The sequence below is a fragment of the Balaenoptera acutorostrata genome, chromosome 20, assembly GCF_949987535.1.
Source record: "Balaenoptera acutorostrata chromosome 20, mBalAcu1.1, whole genome shotgun sequence".
NCBI lineage: Eukaryota > Metazoa > Chordata > Mammalia > Artiodactyla > Balaenopteridae > Balaenoptera > Balaenoptera acutorostrata.
The window spans coordinates 57,191,932-57,216,095 of NC_080083.1; the positions used below are offsets into that span (position 1 = coordinate 57,191,932).

At 53.6% G+C, this 24,164-nt stretch overlaps 1 protein-coding gene and 1 long non-coding RNA gene across 2 annotated transcripts; one reads left to right on the forward strand and one right to left on the reverse strand.

Annotated features, from left to right (window-relative positions):
• Window positions 1–8,424: 8,424 nt before the first annotated feature.
• Window positions 8,425–23,885, forward strand: FADS6 (fatty acid desaturase 6). The gene is made up of 6 exons (XM_057535199.1): window positions 8,425–8,989; window positions 9,649–9,815; window positions 19,615–19,795; window positions 21,044–21,231; window positions 22,666–22,845; window positions 23,438–23,885. The coding sequence occupies exons 1-6, from the start codon at window positions 8,425–8,427 to the stop codon at window positions 23,585–23,587; spliced, it is 1,431 nt and encodes a 476-aa protein (XP_057391182.1). The 3' UTR covers window positions 23,588–23,885.
• LOC103001314 (uncharacterized) lies at window positions 14,995–18,738 on the reverse strand. Its single transcript, XR_009006391.1, has 3 exons — window positions 18,359–18,738; window positions 17,462–17,582; window positions 14,995–17,236 (listed from the first exon to the last, which is right to left on the reverse strand). It is a non-coding gene; the product is annotated as an uncharacterized LOC103001314 (long non-coding RNA).
• Window positions 23,886–24,164: the final 279 nt, after the last annotated feature.

Genomic DNA, 24,164 nt, shown 5'->3' on the forward strand with positions numbered 1-24,164 from the left:
TCAATTGTTGAGAGCTTGTAAGGTGTCAGGTGCTTATGTTAAGCACTTTATATACATTTACCCCTCACAATAAAATCACAACCCTATAAAACAAGGACCATATTATGATTATTATCCCCTTTTACAGGTGGGAAAACAGAGGGTCAGAGCAGTGATATGACTTGCCCAAAGTCACAGAGCTATTAGGTGGTGAACTAGGCCTCAAGGACAAATGTCCGTGATACTGAAACCTGCGGGCCTAAGCCTGCGGACCTGACCACGGTGCTGTAGGCCCCCATGCACTTGTACTGTACCCTTTGGTGGGGGTTGTCCCTGATCTTGGGTCCCCTTGACCTGGGCATGCCTGGGCCTGAGCAGGTGCCAGACTCAGCCTGAGGTGGGGTGGGGACATGCTGGCAGCTTCAGCAGCCCAAGCACATGGTCTGAGACAGCGCTCACCTGCCCTGGGGGGAGCTGGGCTGAGAGAGGGCAGGTCGGGTCATGGGGCCACCAGACAGGATACTGGGGGACAGTTTGGGAGGGTAAAAGCTTTGTGTCTCAAGCATGCTGAGATGGGGGAGCAGGCCTGTAGAAGTACTTCCTCCCAAACAGAGAGTCTGCCTGCTTTCTTTTTGTCTTCTTGTCTCTTGGTCCCATTTCTCCCTGTGATGCTGGGACTCCTGGTGTCATCCTCTCTCCCCCTCTTTTCTATTATCTCATATCTCCAGGCCTCAGTCTCTCTTGGTGTCCGTGACATAATCAGAAATAGATAACTGGTCTCTGCTCCTGGCTCCTGTCACAGAGCTCCTAAATTCCTTGGAATTTCCTGGGATGACAGGAGCATCTTTTGTTCTAATGGGGTGACTCTGGGTGGGCTCTTTGACGGCTTCAGGATGGGGGCTGGTCACCAGAAAGACCAGGCCACGATTAGAAGCTTGAAACTTTCAGCGCCACCCCCCATCCTTTGTGGGGAGGGGAGAGGGGCTGGAGGTTGAGTTAATAATTGATCATGATGAAACCTCCATAAAAATCCCTGAACGACAGGGTTCGGAGAGCTTCTGAGTTGGTGAACGCATCCACGTGCCGACTCCACGTGGAGTTGGGTACAGAGGCTCCTGAACTTGGGACCCTCCTGTACCCTATGTATCTCTTCATCTGGCTGTTCACGCATAGCCTTTATAATAAACCAGTAAATGTAAGTAAAGTGCTTTTCTGAGCTCTGTGAGCTGTTCTAGAAAATTACCGAAGCTGAGGTGGTGGGTTGTGGGAACCCCCGAATTTGTAACCAAGCTGTCTCAAGCCGAGTCAGGCTGGCTCCCGCTGTGCCGTGTCTCATCACGATGGAGGGCATTTATTGAGCGCCTGCTGTATGTCAGCACTTGACCTCTGTGATTTCGGTGAATCCTCATGACAGCCTCATTTAATAATGACAGGGGATTATTAAACCCATTTGACAGAGGAGAAAACCGAGACTCCAAGACACCACGTCGTTGCTCAGGTCACATAGCCAGTTAGAGCACAAACAGGGCCTGACTCGTCTGTGTGACCCTGGACTGGCTACCTCTCATCACCCCATTTCCTCCAGGAAGGCTGAGGGCAGTGAGCCCTCCCTGGGTTTCTATCGCTGAATGACTAAGTCCTATGGGAGTTGGAGCCCGAGGTGGGGAAACTTCTGGCAAGTCCATTCAGAGCCCCGAGTGCTTGGTCTTTCGACAAAGCTCTTGGGGCATGCAGTGTGGTGAGCCCTGGAAAGCTGCAAATCCCCCGGGCACTATTTCTACCTTCATCTACTCTGACTTCTTTATTCCACAGGCCCGGGAAGGTCTGCATGGGCAAGTGTTCTGAGCGCTGCGGGACCCTCTCCCTGCTCTGGATGTACACACATCTGGGAGGTTGCCCCACTGGACCCTGAACGGTAACGGGTGGGCAGGGGAGGGGGCTTTCTCGGGGGCAACAGCAGCTACCAGTGGAGGCTGGCCCCTGACCTCACTGCCCCACGGGGGCTCTCTTTATCCCACAGAATCAAACTGCCCCTCACAGCACTGTCTCTTCAAGTCTCACCACAGCCATCTGAGCAGGGCAAGGTCAGGAAGGCATTATTTACAAGCCCCATTTTCTAGATGTGGCAACTGAGGTTCAGGGGGGCAATGACCTGCTAGGAACTGCGTAAGCCAGGATGGCTAGTCTGGGCCATTCGCACTGCTGCACACGGCCAGCTGCCTTCTCAGAACACGTATCTAGGGGCTTCCCTGTGGCGCAGTGGTTGAGAATCTGCCTGCCAATGCAGGGGACACAGGTTCAAGCCCTGGTCTGGGAAGATGCCACATGCCGCGGAGCGACTAGGCCCGTGAGCCACAATTACTGGGCCTGCGCGTTTGGAGCCTGTGCTCCGCAACAAGAGAGGCCGCGACAGTGAGAGGCCCGCGCACCGCAATGAAGAGTGGCCCCTGCTTGCCACAACTAGAGAAAGCCCTCGCACAGAAACGAAGACCCAACACAGCCATAAATAAATAAATAAATAAGTAAATAAATAAATAAATAAATGAACCCAAAGTTAAAAAAAAAAAGAACCCGTATCTAGCACTTTCTACATACCGGGCACAGCAAACCCATGAGAATGGTACCACTGCCCTGCCTCACGGGTAAGGAAACCGGGGCTCAGGCAAGTTAAGTCATTTCTCCCAGCCTCTGAGTGCAGAAGTGTCAGGGATGTGGGATTCACACCCCAAACTCTGGCTCTTTCCGTGGCGGCCCCAGCCTCCCCCATTCACTGTGCCGCCTCCCCCGGCGCTCACTCTGCACAAGGGCGGCTCAGGGGCTCCCCAGGTCAGAACAGGGGCTCAGCTGGCCGGGTCTGGGGAGGTGGGATGGGGGACAGGTGGCCCTCACTGCCTCTTCTTCCTCCGTTTCTGTTGTCTCCTCCTGCTCAGCCTCTCAGCTGTACCACGGATTGCTCTGTGCCCATGTGTGTGCGTGTGTGTGTGTGTGTGTGTGTGTGTGTGTGTGTGTGTGTGACGTGGCGAGGACCCTGATGTGGACCTGTGCATGCATGGGGTGGGTGTAGTGGACCCAAAGCTTCCCCTGAAGCTTGTATGTATTTGTGAGCCTGAGTGTGCCTGTGTGTCTCTGTAGTTTTGCTCATTTATCTTTACTTCGGGGTTTCCAAGATTCCCAGAGGAGAGGTGTGTGCAAGTGTGTGTGCACGTGAGTGTGTGAGCACACACTCACAGAGGCTCCATGACTTTGTCTAGAGTCTATTTTAGACTCCTCCTCCCACCTATTATCTGCTTTTAGGGCCCCAGCTCCTTTAGACTGGAAGTTTGAAGCTCTGGCCGCCCACCTCCCCGGCCCCATCCCTCACCTTGAACTGAGGGTTCCCGCAAAGCTCCCTCCAGGCTCCCTCTCGGTGACAGGCTTGTTGGGGTCAGAGCCCCAGGGGAGGGGGTGGGCCGGAGGGGGAGAAGGACCAGTGGTCCAGAAGGCAGGGAATGGGGTAGAGACAAATCTACCTTTTGGGGCAGTCAAGGTACCAAGGGGCCTGGTGGGCCCTTCCCCTGGGTTGCGGTACCCAGATTGGGCTCACAGCTCTGATACTTGCTGGGAAGGCCAATTTGTTATTCGAAGCCTCGATGTTTTTCGTCTGTAAGTGGGGATAATTATACCCCACATCATAGGCCAGTTGTGTGGATAAACTACATAGAGCACTGATTGGAGCCTTGACACCCAGTAGGTAGAGGACCAGCCCAGGGACCTGGTGGAAGGGAATCTGGAGATGGGGGAGGGCTCAGTGGGCACCAGCCAGGCCTGGGCATCCCTGAGCTGGTGGCAGAGAGAACTGTCATGCTGGGTTGTCCCCCAAATGCCCCTTTTCATGCTCATCACACCTGCACAGTATTGCACAGCAGAAGTGGGAGGAGTCATCACACGCCTGAAGCCCAGCCATCTACACACACACACACACAAAATGTGGGCAAGGAGGAGAATAGAGGGAGTGAGCATGTTCAAGCCCTTTTCTCACTGGAAATGGAAACCATTTATGAGTGTCATTACTGATACCAATATATGTTAGATTTAAACCATAACAATAGCTAACGTAACAATAATGTTATAATTACAATAGCCCAAGAAATGGCATTACCTTGGTGATAATGCATCTGCCTTGAGCATTTGCCCTTTTATTACCTACCTGGTAAAGTACATAGTATCACCTTCATCCACTCCGAATCATCCTCTCGGAAAATTGAGGCCCAGAGAAGCCAAGTGATTTACCTAAGGTCACACAGCAAGGACGGGAACCTGGGGGTGTCTGTGTCCAGAGCCCCCCTCCAGACACTGTCCTCAGCTGCCTCCACACTGTGCAAGAGTCTCGGCCCTTACTCCCCCCTCCAGCCCTGGCACTCACCCCAGCAGGACCCCACACCCCCTTCAGGCTGCTGCATACCCCAGAGTCACACACACACCGGACTGTGGTGTTGCCCTGATGCACGGGGAGGGACCAGATGACCCTTGGAAAACCTCATGAGGCGGCAGTCTGTGTGGCTGAGCTCCAGCCTTGGGTTTTCTATTACCTAAGTTGCTGAGGAAGCCTGGGCCTCAGTTCCTGTAAGGTGGGGACAGACGGGTGGTCCCAGAGCCTCAGCAGCACCCCTGCCAGCTCAAGGTCGGCCCTTTTCCCTCACCCCTCTCGCTCCCTGACCTGCCTCTGGGCCATCACCCACCTGGCTGTGTCCCGGCAGAATGGCGAGATAGAGGCCGCAGGTAACTACGGAAGCCTGGGGGAGGGTCCTTGAAGGTGAGGCTGTTGCTGAGACACCCTGTCTATGTGGCCCGGCCCTGCTGGAGCCAGAAGCACTTGGGATGCTAGTCCCACTCTCAGCTGACCAAGATCTGAGCCAGAGGCCAGGCCACTTCTCCCCTAGCTCACTCAGCCCCACCCCTGTGAATAATGCCACTTGCCCCACGGAGCTGGGCCTCCCTGGGCTTTGATGATTTGGGGGGTGGCATCCATGGGTGGAAGACAAGAAAGGGTTAAAGACCCATTCACCTAGACTTAGAGCACAGAAATGGCTATATTGCTGGCAGGAGGTGCCTTTCTAATCCACCATGTGCCCCCCAGCCTCCCAGTCCTGACCCTCCAAGTCTCCAAATCCATCCCTGACTCTCAGGATTCCCCCTCCAGGCCCTGGGGCCAGGGCTGGTCTCCCTCCCACCCTACACCAACCACAACAATAATTAATGCCAATGAACCCCAGCAAATAGAGATCTGGATCACAGAAGGGAGGACTCCTCACTGCCCCGGGGTGGGGAACTCCGGAGGTCCCAGCAAGGCCAAACCCAGCATCATCTAACACCACAGCCCCCATGCTATTGATGCCTGGGTAGGTCCATGAGCACCCAGCCTCTTGGGGTCAGAGAGGAGGGCTCACTTGTCTCAGGCTTGGACTGGAATCTTCTCCACCATCTATTTTTTTTTTAAAGATTTATTTATTTATTTAGGCTGCACTGGGTCTTAGTTGTGGCATACGGGGAACTTTTTTTTTTTTTTTTTTTAGTTGCAGCATGAGGACTTCTTAGTTGCAGCATGCATGTGGGATCTAGTTCCCCGACTAGGGATCGAACCTGGGCCCCCTGCATTGGGAGCATGGAGTCTTACCCACTGGACCACCAGGGAAGTCCCTACCATCCATTGTTTTTAAAAAACTTTTTTATCTCTTCCTTCCATTCTCTTGAGTCAGGTTTCCTAATCTTTCCACGCAACCATCTAATCATTTATTCAGCAAATGTTACTGAGCACCTACTATGTGCCACTCACCATGTGAGGCCCCAGGGAAGCAGTGCCGTCCAAAGAACAGGAAGGACCTGTCTCTCCACCAAGCCCCATCCCCTTCTCCTTCAGGCAGCCTGTTTTGACTCACACGAGCCTGTCCATCAGCTAGTAAATATTGAGCTCTGGTACAAGACACTGTGCTGGGCCCGATGGGTGTGTGAGTATGTGTTGGAGGGCAGGCAGGTTAGAAGTTATGGAGGAGGTTCAGGGAAACATAAGGAAGATGTGTGCAGGGTTGGTGCCCTCGGGAAGCTCCCAGTGCAGTTGGCGATGGGACCAAGACTGGCTGTGTGGCTGTTAATACCACTTGCTCTTCCCGGGCACATAGGAAGGCTACAGTCCCAAGTCTATCTGTAGTTATACAGTAAATCCTTGTTGCCTATCTATTTTATGTATAGTAATTTGTATCTGTTAATCCCATAACACAGGGAACTATATTCAATATTTTGTAATAACCTATAATGGAAAATAATCTGAAATGTATATATGTGTATATATATATATATATATATATATATATATATATATAACTGAATCACTTTGCTGTACACCTGAAACTAACACAATATTGTAAGTCAACTAGTACTTCAAGCTTTTTTTGATTTTTAATTTGCATTTCCCTAGAGACTAATGACATGGAGCATCTTTTCATGTGCTTATTGGCCATTTGTACATTTTCTTTGGTGAACTGTCTATTCAAGTCTTTCGGATGTTTGTTTTTCCCCCCATCTCCCAACCCACAGCCCCTCCCCCTGCCATCTACACCCAAAGTACCCTCTTGTTCTAACTCTGTTCTAAATTAAGTCTGCTTCTCCCCAAGGAGGCTACCAGTCAGCCCCAGTCCACGGGGGTTCTTTGCTCCTCTGAGCTCCTCTAATACTTGTCCGCCTCTGCGACACAGCATTTGCCTCCTTCCAGCACCACTTAGATGTCCAGAGGGCAGCCCAGGCCTGGAGAGGGGCTTCCTGGTACCAGGAAGTTCCCCAGTCTATAGAATAAAAGCAGAAGGATTCCGCCCTTATAGAATTACAATGTTGCATGTTAATATCGAATATCCTTTTAAAAATTGTAGGTATCGGGCTTCCCTGCTGGCGCAGTGGTTAAGAATCCACCTGCCAATGCAGGGAACACGGGTTCTAGCCCTGGTCCGGGAAGATTCCACATGCCGCGGAGCAACTAAGCCCGTGTGCCACAACTACTGAGCCTGCACACTGCAACTACTGAAGCCCGTGCTCCTAGAGTCCGTGCTCCGCAACAAGAGAAGCCACCACAATGAGAAGCGCGCGCACCGCAACGAAGAGTAGCCCCCGCTCGCCACAACTAGAGAAAGCCCGCGCACAGCAACAAAGACCCAATGCAGCCAAAAATAAATAAATAAAATTAATTAATTAAAAAAAAAATTGTAGGTATCCCCTCCCTGAAAATGCTAGTATGTTTGAGAAGGAAGAATCTCTGATAAAAACAAAAGATGATTGGATTTAGAGGAGACTTCCTGGATTTGAGTTCTAGTTTTGCCATTTAATAACTGTGGGGTGACTGTGGGCAGATCTGGGCCCCCATCAATTACATGGGGATGATGTCATCCTCACAGGGTTGTGGGGAATACACCAAACCTAAGAAGTACCTGGAAGTCAGTGGTAAACTGTAAGGAGCAAGACGTGTGTGTGGTGAGAATTGGCCTATTAAATTGTTAGCCCTTTTGAATATCGAGCTGGTAAAGAAATCTTGCCCTTTTATAAAAAATTGGAGGGATAAACTCATACGAAATTGTGAAGGAAAACGCCAAGGAAGACAGAGGAATCAAAGTCTTAAGTGTTCCTGACCCTCTTTCAGAGACTTCTCCTCCATCTCTTCCCTCCCGCCACCTCCCCCTCTTCCTCCTCCTCCCCCTCCCCCTCTCCAAAGGTCTCCTGAGGCCAGCGCTGCTGCCCTCACCATCCCAGACCTCATTTTTAAAGGGACTTCAATATAAAACCAGGGGGAAAGTTAAACAAAAAAGAAAAAGGAGAAAGGACCCTCAGAAGCCGAGAAGGGTGTTTGCAGAACACAGTGGCTTGTGCTCCTGGGGCCAAGGCCAGCCTCCAGCAGCGCTGGGTCAGGGCCTGGGCTGATGGGAAGGGCTAGAACGGGTGCTGCTCCCAAGTCTTGGGGGCTGTTTGCCTTGGCCTTCAGACCCGGTCACCGCCCCCCAGTGAGCGGCACTGCAGAGGGATCCCACCTGGAATGGTGAGCTCTGAACGTGTTTTCTCTATAGCTATCCCTTCTCACCCCCAAACCACTGGGCTGGGGAGCCAACGCTCCACGGGTCACCGCTGCTAAAGCCGGATTTAAAGGGGTGCCCCCACTACCCCACTGGTCTGGGTAGAGTGAGGCCTTGAATTTTCTGTCCCATGAATTCAAAAATATTTTCGTGCACTGTTTAAGGTACTGAAGATACAGCTTAAGCAAAATCGGCAAAGTGAGGCCTGTCGGCACCAGCGTCCAGTCTGTCGGTGGAGACAGGGAACAAATGTCCGTGTCTTGTGTGGGAGAGGCCGCTAAGTGCTACTGAGAAAAATACTTAAGCTATGGGATACAAATGGTACCACAAACCCGAGCGGGGTGCGGGGTCCGGGAGAATGCGAGGGAGTTATTTGAGATCAGGCAATCAGGGAAGGCCCTCGGGGGTCTCCCCTGGGGTCTCTGTGTCCCCGCCCCGCCCCCGCCGGGGCCGCTGGACCGCGAGCTGCTTCTGGCTCCTGCTGGCCTCCCCACCCCCGCGCATCTGCGCGCTCCTCCTGCGGCGATTCTGGTCCTGCCCGCCAGGAGGGTGGCCCCGGGCCGGGTCGCCGCCGCGCGCGGCAGGAGGAGCCCGGGCGCCCGGCACGCGCCCAGACACCGGGGGGCGGGTGATCCCAGCCGCGCGCGTGACTCCGCCCCGGCCCGCCCCAGCTCGCGCTCTGCGTCTAGCCCGCCCGGCGCCGCAGACGCTCCGGGTCCTCCGAGTCCTCCGCGGGCGCCGAGCCCGGCGCGCGGAGCCCATGGAGCTGGCGCGGGGCGCGCTCCGTGCGAGCGGCGGGGCTGAGGCGCTGCTGGGCGAGCTGGAGGTGCGGGTCCAGGACATGGTGAGGGTGAGCTCGTGGTGGGAGCGCCACGGCGTGGACTGCGCCATCCTCGCGCTCAGCCTCCTCGCCTTGCCACCCGGTGAGGGACACGGGGCCAGGGCGATCAGGGGCCCGGCTGGGATGGGGGTGGTGGGAGGCGGGGGAGGGAGACGGAGAGGGCTGGGGGGCGGCGGGGTGGGGTAGACGGCGCGTGCCCGGGACCCCAGGACAGAGGGTCAACCCCGAAAGTCTAGTTGGGGTGTCCTGCCTGTGTCCCCAGAGGAGCCCTGATGGCACAAAGGGCAGTGGAGGAGAAAGTTGAGCCGAGTCAAGGAGAGGCAGGGAGGGATAAGGTGGCCTGGGAAGGAGAGGATGCTCCAAGGGGACACCAGGGATGGGGTGAGGGGAGCGAGAGGGAGGATGGGAGCGTTCCCTGGACTTCTCCTGGCCTGGACCCCCCACCATGCCCTCCACACCATCGCTCCTCTGGCTGGGGTGCAGAATCAAGACTCCCAGCGTCTCCTTGGTGAGTCAGTGGGGCTGTTTTGTCCCAAATCCGGTAGAGAGAGCCAACCCGTGCCCCTCAGGCCATCATGGGACCTGCCTCACCGCTGTCTGTGGCGGTTCTCAGGACTGGGCCTGCTTTGGCCTGGGCTCCCAGGGGTGCGGGCTGGGTTGTTTGGGCCCAGATCTCCAAGAACCAGAGAAAGGCCCTGCCCTTACCGCTCCCCCTACACCAACTCTCCCTTCTCCATGCAGGGTTCCTGTGCCTGCGCTCTGAGAATCTCCTGGTCTTTGCCCTGGGCATCGCCATCCTGGGTGTGTGCCACTACACGCTCACTGTCAAGGGCAGCCACCTTGCCACTCATGGTGCCCTCACCGAGTCCAAACGCTGGAGCAAGATCTGGGTGCTTTTCTTTGTGGAGGTGAGCCTGGGACTGGGTGGGAGCAGCTGCTGGTACTGTGTGTGAGAATCCAGGTGTGTGCAGCTGTGTGTGCCCTCGAGGGCCAGCAGCTGCAGCTGTGGTCTGTGGGCCCAAGTGTGCAGCCTTCACTACGGTGGGTGTGTGTCTGTGTGTGTGCACGTCCCCAAGCCCTTGAGAGGGTAGAGGGCTGCATGAGGAATGATGAGTATTTAACTGTGGCAGCCGGTGTGGTCTGAGCACCCGTTTCTCCTGGGGGCACCGGCTCGCCTCTCTGCAGCCCTGGGCCAAGGGTGGTAGAGCTTCCTCCTCCCACCAGGACACCTGTGGTTGGCAGGTCCTGGCTACACCTTCTGGGCCTCCTGGTTTTGCAATCAGGGTTTAGGATGTGAACCACGGACCAAAGGGCAGGCAAGCAGGGGACTGGTGTCACAGCACCCCAGCTCTGCCATCTCCCGACACCTGGCAATGGCCAAGCCATCCTAGAAGCCCCCTGCTTCCCCAGGGCTGTACCAGGAAGGCGCCTCCTCTCTCCTCTCTCCTGACCCTTGGCCCCCCCGCTTCCACCCCCTCCCTATGCTGCCTCAGCCTATGGGCACGGTCAGGAAGGCAAAGGTTTCTGGCCACGTTGCCCTTCTCTCTGGACTGGTCTCAGGTCTCCCAGTTCTTCTGAGAGCCCCTTCCCTCCTTTCCAGGCGGCCTCTCCCGTGGCCACCCAGGTCCCTTATGAACTAATATGAAAGCTGGTACCAAAAACAGCCCTTTTTTGCCAGGAACTGGTTACCATGACCAATTAACTCAATTATTAACTTTTTAAAAGAGCTTTTATTTATTTATTGGCTGTGCCTCGTGGTATGCGGGATCTTAGTTCCCTGACTAGGGATGGAACCTGTGCCCCCTGCAGTGGAAGTGCGGAGTCTTAACCACTGGACTGCCAGGGAAGTCCCTCAGTTATTAACTTTTAATAAAGTTATATAACTTTATAAAACTCTACGTAACTGTACATACACACACACACACACGATGTTTTATAAAATTATACTGCATCGGTTGGGTGAGAGGAAGCATTTCCTGCCCAGAACTCTCCATTGCCCTCATTTTCCCCAAACCCATCTCTCCCACCTGCACACATTTCTTTTTCTTTTCTTCTCTTTTTTTTTTTTTAGTATTTATTTATTTACTTGGCTGCACGGTTACTTGCGGCGTGTGGGATCTAGTTCCCTGACCAGGGATCGAACCCAGGCCCCCTGCATTGGGAGCGTGGAGTCTTAGCCACTGAACCACCAGGGAAGTCCCTTGCACACATTTCTAAAGTGCCAAGGACATGGGGGAACCAATAGGTCCTCAGGGTCCATTTCAAGACACTCTCCTTCCCGGGGACCCCTGGGCACTGGTCCCAACCAGACTCTAAGGTGCAGGCCCAACCCTGGAGCCAGGGTCAGATGCCCCCTAAGTTTGTCATCACAGGCAGGGGAGGAACCGGGCATGTTAGGCAGTCACATGGGACACGAGAGGGAGGGTTAGCTCTCTGTGGATTTGACAAAGCCGTACTGAGTCCCAGGGGCCTGGGGGCAGCTGAGAAGGAGGAGTCTTCCCAGGTTCCCCAGCTGGAGGGCTCCAGGCGAACAGAGCGCGTGGCCCACCCTGAAGGACCCAGGCAGCCTGGTGGTTGCACCTCCTCTTGTCCCCTGGGACCCAGGGCAGTGGCCTCGTCTTTGCCTCTTTGTCCCTTTAGCTCCTGGCACAGGGCTGAACTCAAAATTTGTTGACGATGACCCTGCAGGTGATGGGGGGACAAGGTCCAGGGAAGAGCCACCTGCTGGAGGGTCACAGCCTAGAGGTGGGTGAGCCCCCCCACAGTGGGGGGGGGGCTTGGCTGCCACCCCCGTGTTGTGACAGAGGCTGCTATGCTGCAATCAGCTGCGGGCAGATCACAGATTTCTCAGAAGGCCAACCTGAGTGGGAGGCCTCCACTTTTCCATGCCCCCATCAAGGCATGGCTCTGGGCACCCTCTGGGGAAGATCCAGCTCCCAGTGAGGAGGGGTGGCTCTACCTCCTCAGCCCATGGCATGGGTGGGGCGAGTGGAGTCCTTGGTCTTGTCTGCCAGGCAGGGGACAGTGTCAGGGACACTTTGGACACAATGGCTGCCTTTGGACCAGCATCTAAGTGTTAGTTTCCTCACCTAATAAATGAGAATAATAACGTTACCTCCTGTGTGAAGCCAGCATGAGGATTAAACGAGACATCCTAGATCTTCATTTAGGGTTTGGGCCTGACTCTTCAATGTTTGCTTCGAAGTAACAAGTTTCTTTTTTTTTTTCCTCTGGAGGGAACACAGTCAACTGCAAGGAAAGGGTTAGTAATTTTTTTAAAAAATTTTATTTATTTATTTTGGCTGCGCGGGGTCTTAGTTGTGGCACTCGGGATCTTAGTTGAAGCATGCGGACTCTTAGTTGCGGCATGCAGGATCTAGTTCCCCAACCAGGGATCGAAGCCAGGCCCCCTGCATTGGGAGCGTGGAGTCTTACCCACCGGACCACCAGGCTAGTCCCAGGATTAGTGATTTTTGCTGTTATTTGTTTTGTTTGTTAGCGGTTTATTTTTAACTGAAAGGTTGACCAACTTATGCAAAGCTCAGTGGAGGTGTGTGTGTGTGTGTGTGTGTTGACGGGGCTGTTTGCTGAGGCCCTGGACCACCACCTGTCCTTTGCATCACGCAAAGGACCAGCTCTCGACGTGCAGGATCTCAGTGGACGACCTGGGACACTCGTGGATCCCTGGCTCTCCCCGTGTGCCACGTCCTGTTGTCTCTCTGTAATCCTCCTCTTGTTGGCTGCCTGTGCTCTTCCCAAACCGTGACCCTCAGGAGGCAGCGTCACTATAGAAGAATCTAGTCCGCTAGTTGCAGCCTCAGGTGTCATCTGAATGTCACTGGCTTTCCTGGGGCACCCAGCTTTTGCCTGGTTTGTCTGAAGGTCTGCTGTCAAGAGCTGGGGGTGAGACAGGTCACTCTGACGCATCAGATCTGAGGGGAGGAGCGGGCGGGATGGAGGGGGTGGCTGACCTCCACGTGGCTGTTGTTTCTCTGCAGAAGTATCCAAAATCATACGCCAGGGAGTTCACCCACACCAGGATGGACTTCCCTCTGAAGACCCATTTCCAGGCTACCCCAGAATGTTCCATTTCCCCTACCAGTGTACTTCTGACCCTCTACCTTGCCCACTGATTACCCTGGCCTGGGCTATGTCATAGGGACTACTAGTTATATTCTTGGGGACTGCCAGTCAAAGGCCACAGGAATATGGGGGGCAGGCTGGGGCGGGCAGGCCCCCATGGTTTAAGTACTGAAGCTTGGGAAAGGTTTTTTTAAAATTTATCTTATTGAAGTATAGTTGATTTACAATGTTGTGTTAATTTCTACTATACAGCAAAGTGATTCAGTTTTCCATATATATATATATATATATATGTATACACACACACATTCTTTTTCATATTCTTTTCCATTATGGTTTGTCACAGGATATTGAATGTAGTTCCCAGTGCTATACAGTAGGACCTTGTTGTTTATCCATGCTATGTATAATAGTTTGCATCTGTTAATCCCTAACTAACTCCCAATCTATCCTTCCCTCATTCCCCCCTCCCCCTTGGCAACCACACGTCTGTTCTCTACGCCTGTGAGTCTGTTTCTGTTTCGTAGATAAGTTCATTTGTGTCACATTTTAGATTCCACATATAAGTGATATCGTATGGTATCTGTCTTTCTTGTTCTGACTTACTTCACTTAGTATGATAATCTCTAGGTCCATCCATGTGGCTGCAAATGGCATTATTTCATTCTTTTTTATGGTTGAGTAGTATTTCATAGTATATATATACCACATCTTCTTTATCCATTCACGTGTCACTGGGCATTTAGGTTGTTACCCTGTTTTGACTATTGTAAATAGTGCTGCAATGAACATTGGAGTGCATGTATCTTTTCGAATTACAGTTTTCTCCAGACACATGCCCAGGAATGGGATTGCAGGATCATATGACAACTCTATTTTTAGTTGGGAAAGATTAACTCCTGCAGTCAAGAGGGCTTTAGGGACTCCCTTGCAAGTCACTCACTATCAAGATGTTCCCCTGAGTAGGAGCGAACAGGCTGTACCAGTTACTAGGTTCCACTGTGTCTCAACTTCAAACCCTCCTTCTGAAGTCGGCTTTGTGCTACGGGGGTGGAGTCACAGATGGTCCACAGAGAGCACAGGCCAGCTCTGCCCAGGGGGAGGGGTGTCACCCAGGGAAATGCCGTCACCTTCGTTCCAGTCCCGTGTGGTGGTGGTGGAAACAGAGCCGAGAACCCTCAGCCTGGTCATGATGCTTGAATGCTCTCTTGCCACGAGTTCAGGGTGGCCGTTATCCTCTGGGCCGCCTCTGATCTTCTTTCTGTTCGGCCCCTCCCGCCCTCGAGGGGTGGTAATCTGAGTTTGCACCGCTGTGATTTTTAAGTTTTTTAATTAAAAGGTTTAGCAGGCAAACTCAGATCTGCAGTACAAAATATACTTAAAAAAAAAACAAAACCTTTTTATTTTTGAAAAAATTATAGATTCATAGGACATTGCAAAAATAGATCAGAGAGGACAGAGGTCCAGTGGATCCTTCACCAGTTTCCCCCACTAGTTACATTTATGTAAATGTCATTCAACAGCAAACCCAGGACTTTGACCTTGGTGTGTGTGTGTGTGTGTGTGTGTGTTTGTGCCATTTTATCACATGTGCAGATTTGCAAAATGTACTTTTTTTTTTTTTTTTTTTTAAATTTTATTTTATTTATTTATTTATTTATTTTTGGCTGTGCTGGGTCTTCGGTTCGTGCGAGGGCTTTCTCTAGTTGCGGCAAGTGGGGGCCACTCTTCATCGCGGTGCGGGGACCGCTCTTCATCGCGGTGCGCGGGCCTTTCACCATCGCGGCCCCTCCCGTTGCGGGGCACAGGCTCCAGACGCGCAGGCTCAGCAGCTGTGGCTCACGGGCCCAGCCGCTCCGTGGCATGTGGGATCTTCCCAGACCAGGGCTCGAACCCGTGTCTCCTGCATTAGCAGGCAGATTCTCAACCACTGCGCCACCAGGGAAGCCCCAAAATGTACTTTTAAGGGTTCTCGTGGTGATTCCAACTCCTGAGGGTCTCTAAAAGCCTGCCTCTGGGTGGGCTTGCCCACTGGCCCCCAGAGGCCGAGGACCCGGGAGCAGGATCAGGTGGTCGTCTGTGGGTGGCAGCACTTAGTCTGAGGAGTGTCCCTAGGGGGAGGGGCTTGGAGGGAAAAGGGTGGGGCTGCTCCCAGGGGCTCAGTGGCTGCCCAGTTGGGAGGGGAGATTGGAGGGAGGCTGGGTTTGCTGTGGAGCTTTTGGGGGCTGAGACAGTGTTGGTCCCAAATGTCAATAGTGCAGAGAACCCCTGGTGAGAGTGTCCAGAGGAGACACTGACAGGACAGGGCTCCTGCTTCCAGGCCCAGAAGCGGGAAGGTGGCTGCAGGCTGAGCAGAGGTACAGATAAAGGCACGGATCTGGGAAGAGCATAGTGCATGAGGGACCCACAGAAACCTGGAGTCACTAGAATCTCATGGGGACTCTGGAGAAAAGGGGACAAGGAGGCCCATGGGCCAAGCAGAGGAGCTGGGAGTTTCTAGGGATGAGGCCTGAAAAGGGAAAGAATTTCATGAGAGCCGCTTGATAGGATCGGCCCGACCACATCCAGGCCGCTCCCAGCAGGACGAGGCACTCCAGGCTCCTCTGGCTTCCGCCCTCACCGCGGCCCCTCTGTTATCCAAAGGTGCTAACGCATCACTGTTAGCGGGAGAGCCCGCGTGGTACCCGAGGACTCGCGCTCAGGGACTTGTGTTCTCACTGAGTAGGGCTGCCAGATGTAGCAAATAAAAATCCAGGATGCGGGACTTCCCTGGTGGCGCAGTGGTTAAGAATCCGCCTGCCAATGCAGGGGACACGGGATCGATCCCTGGTCTGGGAAGATCCCACGTGCCGCGGAGCAACTAAGCCCGTGTGCCACAACTACTGAGCCTGCACTCTAGAGCCCGCAAGACACAACCACTGAGCCCGTGAGCCACAACTACTGAGCCCGCGTGCCACAACTACTGAAGCCTGCGCACCTAGAGCCCATGCTATGCAACAAAGAGAAGCCGCCACAATGAGAAGCCCGTGCACCTCAACAAAGAGTAGCCCCCGTTCGCCACAACTACAGAAAGCCCGTGCACAGCAATGAAGACCCAACACAGCCAAAAAAAAAAAAAAATCCAGGATGCCCAGTGAACTTTGGTCTTCAGATAAACAAGAAATGCAGACAGTGTTTGGGATATATGTCTATAAAAAATGATTGGTTGTTTATCTGAGATTCTGATTTATGTGAGTGCCCTATACTTTATTTGACAAACCAATTGCTGAGGGCTGTGAAGCCCCCCACAAACTCTGAAGCCAGTGTGAAGGGGTTGCTCAGCCCGGGGGTCAGTGAGAGAGGGTCTGGAGGGAGGAATGGAAGCTGGGCAGACTCCAGCCCGGAGTCCCTCCTGCCTGAGGGATGCTGTCGCTGCGACGACCCCCAGCCCCTCCTTCTCACCTGGTCCATGCCTGTGGCCCTCTTCTCCTGCCCCATCTCTGGAGCGGCCCCACCATGCCCCAGGCCTTGAGCTGGATACTTGGCCCTTGTCTTGATGCCTCCTCCTCCCCCCACTCCTCACCCTTCCCCCAGATCCCACCCTCCATCCCTGCTCTTCCACTCCTCACCTCTCTCAGTGGCCACACCTACAGCCTCCGGCCCATCACCTGCCTCGTCCTGCCCCTCCCCTTCCAATCCAGTAAAGTGACCAATTCGAAACCCAACTTTGTGTCATAATCTTATAATGAAACCCAACTTTGTGTCATAATCTTATAATGATGGTTTTTAATCCTGCAAAGTATTGTTTGTTTAAAAAATAAAAGAGGAGAATATTAGGTAACCACCTTTGGCTGCTGGCAGGGGTCTGAGCATGCCTAAGTGAAAAAACAACTAAATGAATGAATGAGAGGTCTGGGGCCTCTGATTTTAGCTGAGAGGGGATGTCCAGAGGAATTATACTGACATCCGCCCCGCACACACTCTGGCCACTTGCAGAGCCTGAGTGCGGCTAAGGGGTCTAGGCTCTTTAGTCTTCCTGAGGGTACAGAGGGTAGCGATGTCAAGAAGCTTCTGGAACTTTCTCTGGGTCTGGATGGGAGAGCCTCTTGGGTGAGACCTGTAAGTAATCCTGTACGGCAGGATCGTCTGTAGCACGTGGCTGCGTCCTCCCGCCCCCTGATGGGTGCAAGTGAGACACACCGCAGTCCACGTCCAATCTCTCCTTCTCCCAAACCCACCGCGTTCCTTCTTGTTCTGGAAAGAACATCTAGATGGGAGGGAGAATTCCAGTCTTATAGAAACAGCCTCAAATCTCTTCTTAGTTATATAAAAAGGCAAAGCGCACAGACTCTGGAAGCCTGTGCTGAGTCACAAATCATGTGTTACCTCGGACCACACAGGTGGCTCATCCCCGCCCCCGCCCCCCATTCCCGCGTCTGGGCACGTGGCTGAGCACCTGGCCCTACCAGGCCCCTGAGGGTCAAGTTCTTACCAGGCTTAGTAGGGTTCAGGCCCCAGGTTGTTTCTGGCCTTGCTACTCAAAGTGTGGTCAGCGAGGAGATGTGGAGCTTGGGCCAGAAGGAAGAGCAGATCGCTGCATTCAGCTGATGTTTCTTGAAGAAAGAAGCAATGCAGACAGGATTGGCCCTCAGAGCAGAAGTACGAGGAAGGAGCAGTTAAAAACAGTCGCTTTGGGCTTCCCTGGTGGCACAGTGGTTAAGAATCCGCCTGCCAATGCAGGAGACACAGGTTCGAGCCCTGGCCCGGGAAGATCCCACATGCCGCGGAGCAATTAAGCCCGTGTGCCACAACTACTGAGCCTGCGCTCTAGAGCCCACGAGCCACAACTACTGAAGCCCGCGTGCCTAGAGCCCATGCTGTGCAACAAGAGAAGCCACTACAATGAGAAGCCCGCGCACTGCAAGGAAGAGTAGCCCCTGCTCGCCGCAACTAGAGAAAGCCTGCATGCAGCAACGAAGACCCAACACAGCCAAAGATAAATAAATAAATAAATTTATTAAAAAAAAAAAAAGTCGCTTCTTCTGGTTACAGAACCGTGAGATTCAAAACACACTTGCAGGCCTTGGACAGAGGCAGCCTGGCCTCTGAGGAGGTCCTGGCAGACCCCGGCGGAGGCCCCTTTGTTAAACCAACTGCCTGGCCCTCTTGAGCAGCAGGTCCTTCCAGACCAGCAGGCCTGGAAAAGACATCACTTTAATTGACAGGTTACCTGCCCACCTTCTGCAGCCTCCCCCAGGTTCTGTCCCTTTGCAAGGTTACGAAACCAGAGAGCAAACCCACCCCTCTGTGGGTTACATCATCTGAGAGCAAAGCACCTCTCCTGTTTTTGTGAACTCCACAGGCACACTGTCGCTGAATCAGCATTTACCTTCACATCCTCTGCCTTGAGGGGGGCCCATACAGTGTTGGTTTGACTATCTTCCCCTGTCTGTTGTGAAATGGCCGTTGTGACATCATATCCTACTTTTTGGCTTCATTTCGTTCCAAGGGAGAGAGTCTCTGCAGACAGTGGGAAGACAGTGTCGTTCCTTATCTGTTTTCTCGTGGTTTTGTCTCTGCTGCCCGGACTCCAAGCCTGGGTTCATGCTCTGTTGCAGTAAGTGACTCATCCCAGGGGTTTTATGCCTTATCTTGGATGGAACCAGGGTTCAAATCCCACTTCTGCCACCTACTTAGCTGAGTAAGCTGGGGTGGGCATGTGGCCTCTATCTCAGTTTCTGCTTCTGTCAGCTGTGAATAATAAGAGCACTGATAATAATAATAATAATAATAACCCTCCCCCACCCCGCCAGGCTTAAGATTAATGAGTTACATGTGTAATGTGCAGAACGCTGAACACTCAGCTGAGTGTGTTCTGCTGTCTGTATGGGGCTCACAGTGACTGGCATTGGGAAACCCTTCACGTCCTCCTGGAAACAGGCAGGCAGCATCTTCAATAAAATTAGCAACATCCTCTGGCTTGGATAAAATATTGGAAGAGGCTGATGGCTGCATGTTCATTTGCATATATTTGCATAAGAAACACCTTAGCGCCTCTTTTACATTCAGAATGACTGCTCTTGGAGTCAGAGCTGCTGCTGCTGCTCACTGCCAGCTTCAGAGAATCCCACAGGGGGTCACGCCAGAGAAGTCACCCCCTAGGAAGAAGTGGACTCTTGGCCCCCACCGGGGCACCCTCATGGACAGTTCAGAAGATGGCCTTTCTTCGCCCCCAGACCACTCCTGCACCCCTCCCCCCACTGCTGTGGGCCCAGAATGCAAAGCAGTGTTATGAAGGTACAGATGTTTCAAAGATAAACACTCACAAAATAATTGGCAACACATGCCAGGAGCTTTACCTGCAGTGTGTCCAATCCTCAGGCTTGCAGGCTGCAATCACGGGGGGCTGTGCACGCCAACTGCTTTGCACGCCAAGTGGACACAGTTGCTTTGACTGGCTGCCACTCTGTGGTCGTGGATCCCTGAGAGTTGATGGTCAAGGCTGATGAGCTGTGGGTGGAAGGCAGGAAGGCCCTGGAAATGCGTGGTCTGGGGAGGGAGGGTGTTTTCAAGGCTCCGAAGAGCCTGCTTTGCTCGCCTGTGCCTGATACGGACCCCAGCGCCCTTTCTGGCTCCCTCCTCTAGGTATGCACGTCCTTCACTGCAGAGCACGCCAAGTACGGACACGTCAAGATGCACCATGGCTACACCAACGTGCTGGGCCTGGGGGACTCGAGCACGTGGAGGCTGCCCTGCCTCAACCGCTACGTCTACATGTTCCTCGCTCCTCTCTTGATCCCCATCATAACCCCGCTGGTGGCTGTCGGTGAGTATGCCAGGCCTGGGCCCTGCAAAGATCTCGTTGCCCCTTTCCTTCCTTCCTCTCCTGGCTTCATGGAGGAAGTGAGAAGCCCTGAGTTAAGACCAGACAGAAACTTTCTGAGACAGCCAGGCAGGGTGGAAAGAACCTTGGTCCTGGGGCCAAGTCTGGCTCTGCCACTTACTGGCTGGTGACCACAGGCAGGTAACTTAACCTCTCTGAACCTCAGGTTCTTACCTGCTCGTCAAAGATGGTGTGAAACAATTCCACTTATTATATGAGGTATCTAAAGTAGTCAAACTCATTGAAGCAAAGAATAGAATGGTGGTACCAGGGGCTGAGGGGAGGGGAAAATGGAAAGTCCCTGTTCTATGAGCATGAAGTTTCAGTTATGCAAAATGAATAAATTCCAGAGGTTTGCTATGTAACACTGTGCCCATAGACAACAGTACTGTATCGCACACTTTAAAACCTATGTGGATAAATCTCATGTTAAGTGTTCTTACCATAGTAAAATAAAATAAAAATTAAAAACACTCTGTGGCTACCTGAGAAGACTAGAAAGTTGCATGGGAAGGCATCAAATGCCTAAATAAATAAATGAATAACCTTTACTCTTTATATTTGATATACAAACCTCATTTACCATCATCTTGTTGTCTATTTAATAATCACTGATCATGTTATAAACATTCACTTGTTATTGTTTATTAAATACTTTTTTTCTAAAAAAAAAAAAAAAAAGGATGGTGTGAAAGCATAATGAGGTCACAGATGTAAAAATGCGTTCTAAATGCCTCACACTCTATTGCATGTTATAATTTTTAGTATCATAGGAGCAATATCATACGGTGGAAAGAGCAGGGGCTAGGGGACAGCCAGACCTGGGCTCAAGTCCCAGGCCACCACTTACTATCAGACTGACCTTGGTCACGTTGCTTAATGCTCTGTTTTCTCATCCATTAAATGGGTGAACCAAAAAAAAGGGAATTCCCTGAAGGCCCAGTGGTTAGGACTCGGTGCTTTCACTGCTGGGGCCTGAGTTTGATCCCTGGTCAGGGAACTAAGATCCTGCAAGCCGCGCGGCCAAAAAAAAAAAAAAGAAAAGAAAATGGGCGAACCTACTTTTCAGGGCTCCGTATGGATGAACTGAACGCCTCGGTCACCCTAGTTTGCACTATTGAGCCACCAGGGAGCCAACTCATGTTGGATCGGAACCTTGCCGACCCCTCCATTTCTCGCCCCTTCTGGCAGAACGGCTGAGAGAGGTGGAGCTCAGGACAGCCCTGCGGACGCTTGGCCTGATTTCCCTGGGCCTTTATTCTCACTACTGGCTGCTCCTGAATGTGTCTGGCTTCCAGAGCCCCAGCTCAGCCCTGGCCTGCATGCTTATCACCAGATCCCTGCTGGCCCACCCTTACCTTCACGTCAACATCTTCCAGGTGAGGCCTCCCCCACCCTGAGTGCTGGGGAGCTACAGGGATCGCTCTCCAGGGTGCCTGGCGCAGGCTGGGCTCTAGGTTCTGGGGGGAGAGAGAGGCCACCTGAGGAAGCATCCCTCCACCTCCCCCGCCCACCCTCTCTCTTCCTTTCTCTCTGTGGGTCATCACAGAGTTTTGGTCCCAGGTAAGGAGCTTCTCTTCAACACTGGCTGCCATTCACACACAGATCAGAGATTTATTAAGAAGCTTCTATGTGTAGGTTACTTGATTAAGCTCTGTGGGGACACAAGTGAATAGGACCCCAGCGCCTACCTCTAGGGCTCTTACTGTGATAAGCCCAAGGGCCATTGCAGAGGTCCCGGCACACACGTGTCGAGGCAGGCAGATGGAGGAGCTGGAGACGAAGGTCTTCATGGGAGGCCAGCAGCTCAGCACTCAGTTCTGGGCCATTTCCAGGGATGGTCACCTCCCTGCTCCCGGGACCAGTGAAGACCCCGGGTTAGAGCATCCTGCATATGACCATCCCAGCACTTACCACACTGCCATTAATGAGTGAATCCCGTGACATAATCCCATAGTTGTGTCCCATCTGCTTGTCCTGCTAGAGCAGAAGCTCCCGTTCAACTTCTGCATCCTCTAGACCGAGGACAGTGCCTGGCAGAGCAGGCTTTAATACATCTTTGTTTTTTTTTTTTTTAATAATACATTTATTTATTTATTTATTTTTGGCTGCATTGGGTCCTCGTTGTTGCGCATGGGCTTTCTCTAGTTGCGGTCAGCGGGGGCTACTCTTTGTTGTGGTGCGCGGGCTTCTCATTGTGGTGGCTTCTCTTGTTACGGAGCACGGGCTCTAGGCACGCGGGCTCAGTAATTGTGGCGCATGGGCTTAGTTGCTCCGCGGCATGTGGGATCTTCCCAGACCAGGGCTCGAACCCATGTCCCCTGCATTGGCAGGCGGATTCTTAACCACTGCGCCCCCAGGGAAGCCCTATACATCCTTGTTGAATGAAAAAATACACAAGGATGCGCAAACTTGATCTTGAACCACGAGCAGGATTTTGACTGGTGAAAAAAAGCAGAGAAGGGTCTCTTTGGGATGCACGCACAGGGACATGAGGGACAGCGGTGGGCAGTCGTGGGCTTAGAGGACCACGAGATCAGAGAGGCACCCAGGCCAAGCCCTTCACTGCACAGATAGGGAGAGGGACCCAGAGACGGGCGAGACTCAGCGAGGGGCACAGACAGGGTCGCATCGGAGCTGGGTGGAGAACCTCAGCTTCCTCACGCCTCTGCTGGGTCCTGCTGGAGTGGGAGGTGAGGAAGGCAGAAGAACCCACGGGTCCCCGGGTGCTGGCTGAGGATGCCTGAGGCGGGGTGGGGAGGCACAGGGCTGCCCGGCCCAGCCCCAGGGCGTGACCCTTGTGTCTGTCACAGCACATCGGGCTGCCCATGTTCTCCCGGGACAAGAAGCCCCAACGGATTCACATGATGAGCCTGGGGGTGCTTAACCTGCCCCGGCTGCCCGTGCTGGACTGGGCGTTCGGCCACTCCCTCATCAGCTGCCACGTGGAGCACCACCTCTTCCCCAGGCTCTCCGACAACATGTGCCTGAAGGTAGATGGGGGTCGGGCTGGGGGGGCTTGGATGAAGAAACTGTCTCAGGGTGGAGGGGGAGTCACCTTCGGGGTTCTCTAACCAACTGGCCTGGTCAGAGGTTCCCAGGAAGGTCAGTCCAGGGTACAGGCAGCAGTGTGGGTTTCTGATCAGAGACACCTGGTTTTCTTACTAGCCGTGTGGCTCTGGGCAAGTTAACTGAATGTCTCTGAGCCTCAGCTTCCTCATCTGTAAAATGGGACTAAGTAGTGCTTATGTTGACAGGCTTTGAGGATGAGATGAAGAAATGGATCTGAAATGTTGGGCCCACCGTAGGTGCTTGGTGAAAAGGAGCTGTGGTTTATCCCCCTGTGCAAAGGAGGACGGTCACAGATTCGGGAGCTCCAGAGAAGGGTGCTGGGGAGAAGCCCTCCCTTTCCCTTGCCTGCTGGAAATGGGAGGCGGGAACTCTCCAAGCCCCTCAGCTCCTCCGGAGCATGACGGGACAGAGCAGACAGGAGCGGGGGGCCTGGGCAGAGGAAGGGTCCCAGTGGGGATGGGCCTGCCTACAGTCCTGGCTCAGCGGCCCCTCCTCCCGCCCACCTTCTGGCAGGTGAAGCCCGTGGTGTCCCAGTTCCTCCGTGACAAGCAGCTGCCGTACAACGAGGACTCCTACCTGGCTCGCTTCCGGCTGTTTCTCCACCACTACGAGGAGCTCATGGTGCAGACCCCTCCCATCACAGAGCTGGTGGGGCTGCAGTGAGGGGCGGCCGGCACAGTCACCCCGCTCTCCCTTCTGGGCCCACCCCCGCCTCTCCTGCCTCTGCCGGCCATCCCTGGGGCTGGGAGGGCGCAGGCCCTTGCCCAGTGGGTGTGGCTCGGTTGCCTGGAGTGTGGAGGCGCGGGGTGGGCAGTGAGGCGGGGAGCTCATGCTGGGGGCCCTGGGGGTCACCTGCCCTGCTTGCTTTCCCGGGTTTTGAGGAATATCTGGAGGAAAGGAATAAAGGTGGCTGGGCATTCTGGTCAATCTGGACCTCAGCCAACTTCATCTCAGGACTAAACAGCTGGATTCCTCCCCTGCTCGCTCTGAGCCTTGGTAGGGCTATAGGACCGGGGTAAGGAGGGGCCCTATGTAGGGGGCAGGCTAGGAGGCGACACCGAGAGGGAAGGGTCCGCTCCCTGGTGCCAGGGAGCCCCACACTTGGTTGGCCACTGCTTCTTCCTGTGCCCTTGAGGTTCTGGCCCCTAAGGAGTCCTCTCCCCAGGGACCACAGGGAGCGGTTACCTTTGGCAGACCTTCCTAATCTTTCAGCCCGGAAGCCTGTGCAAGACACTGGCTC

Excerpts from the sequence above, each read along its gene's own strand:
- FADS6 (XM_057535199.1), top strand. The coding sequence starts at position 8,425 with ATGCGAGGGAGTTATTTGAGATCAGGCAATCAGGGAAGGCCCTCGGGG. Across the intron at positions 19,796-21,043 it reads AACCCCGCTGGTGGCTGTCG|AACGGCTGAGAGAGGTGGAG; the intron begins GTGAGTATGCCA and ends CCCTTCTGGCAG. Across the intron at positions 21,232-22,665 it reads TTCACGTCAACATCTTCCAG|CACATCGGGCTGCCCATGTT; the intron begins GTGAGGCCTCCC and ends TGTCTGTCACAG.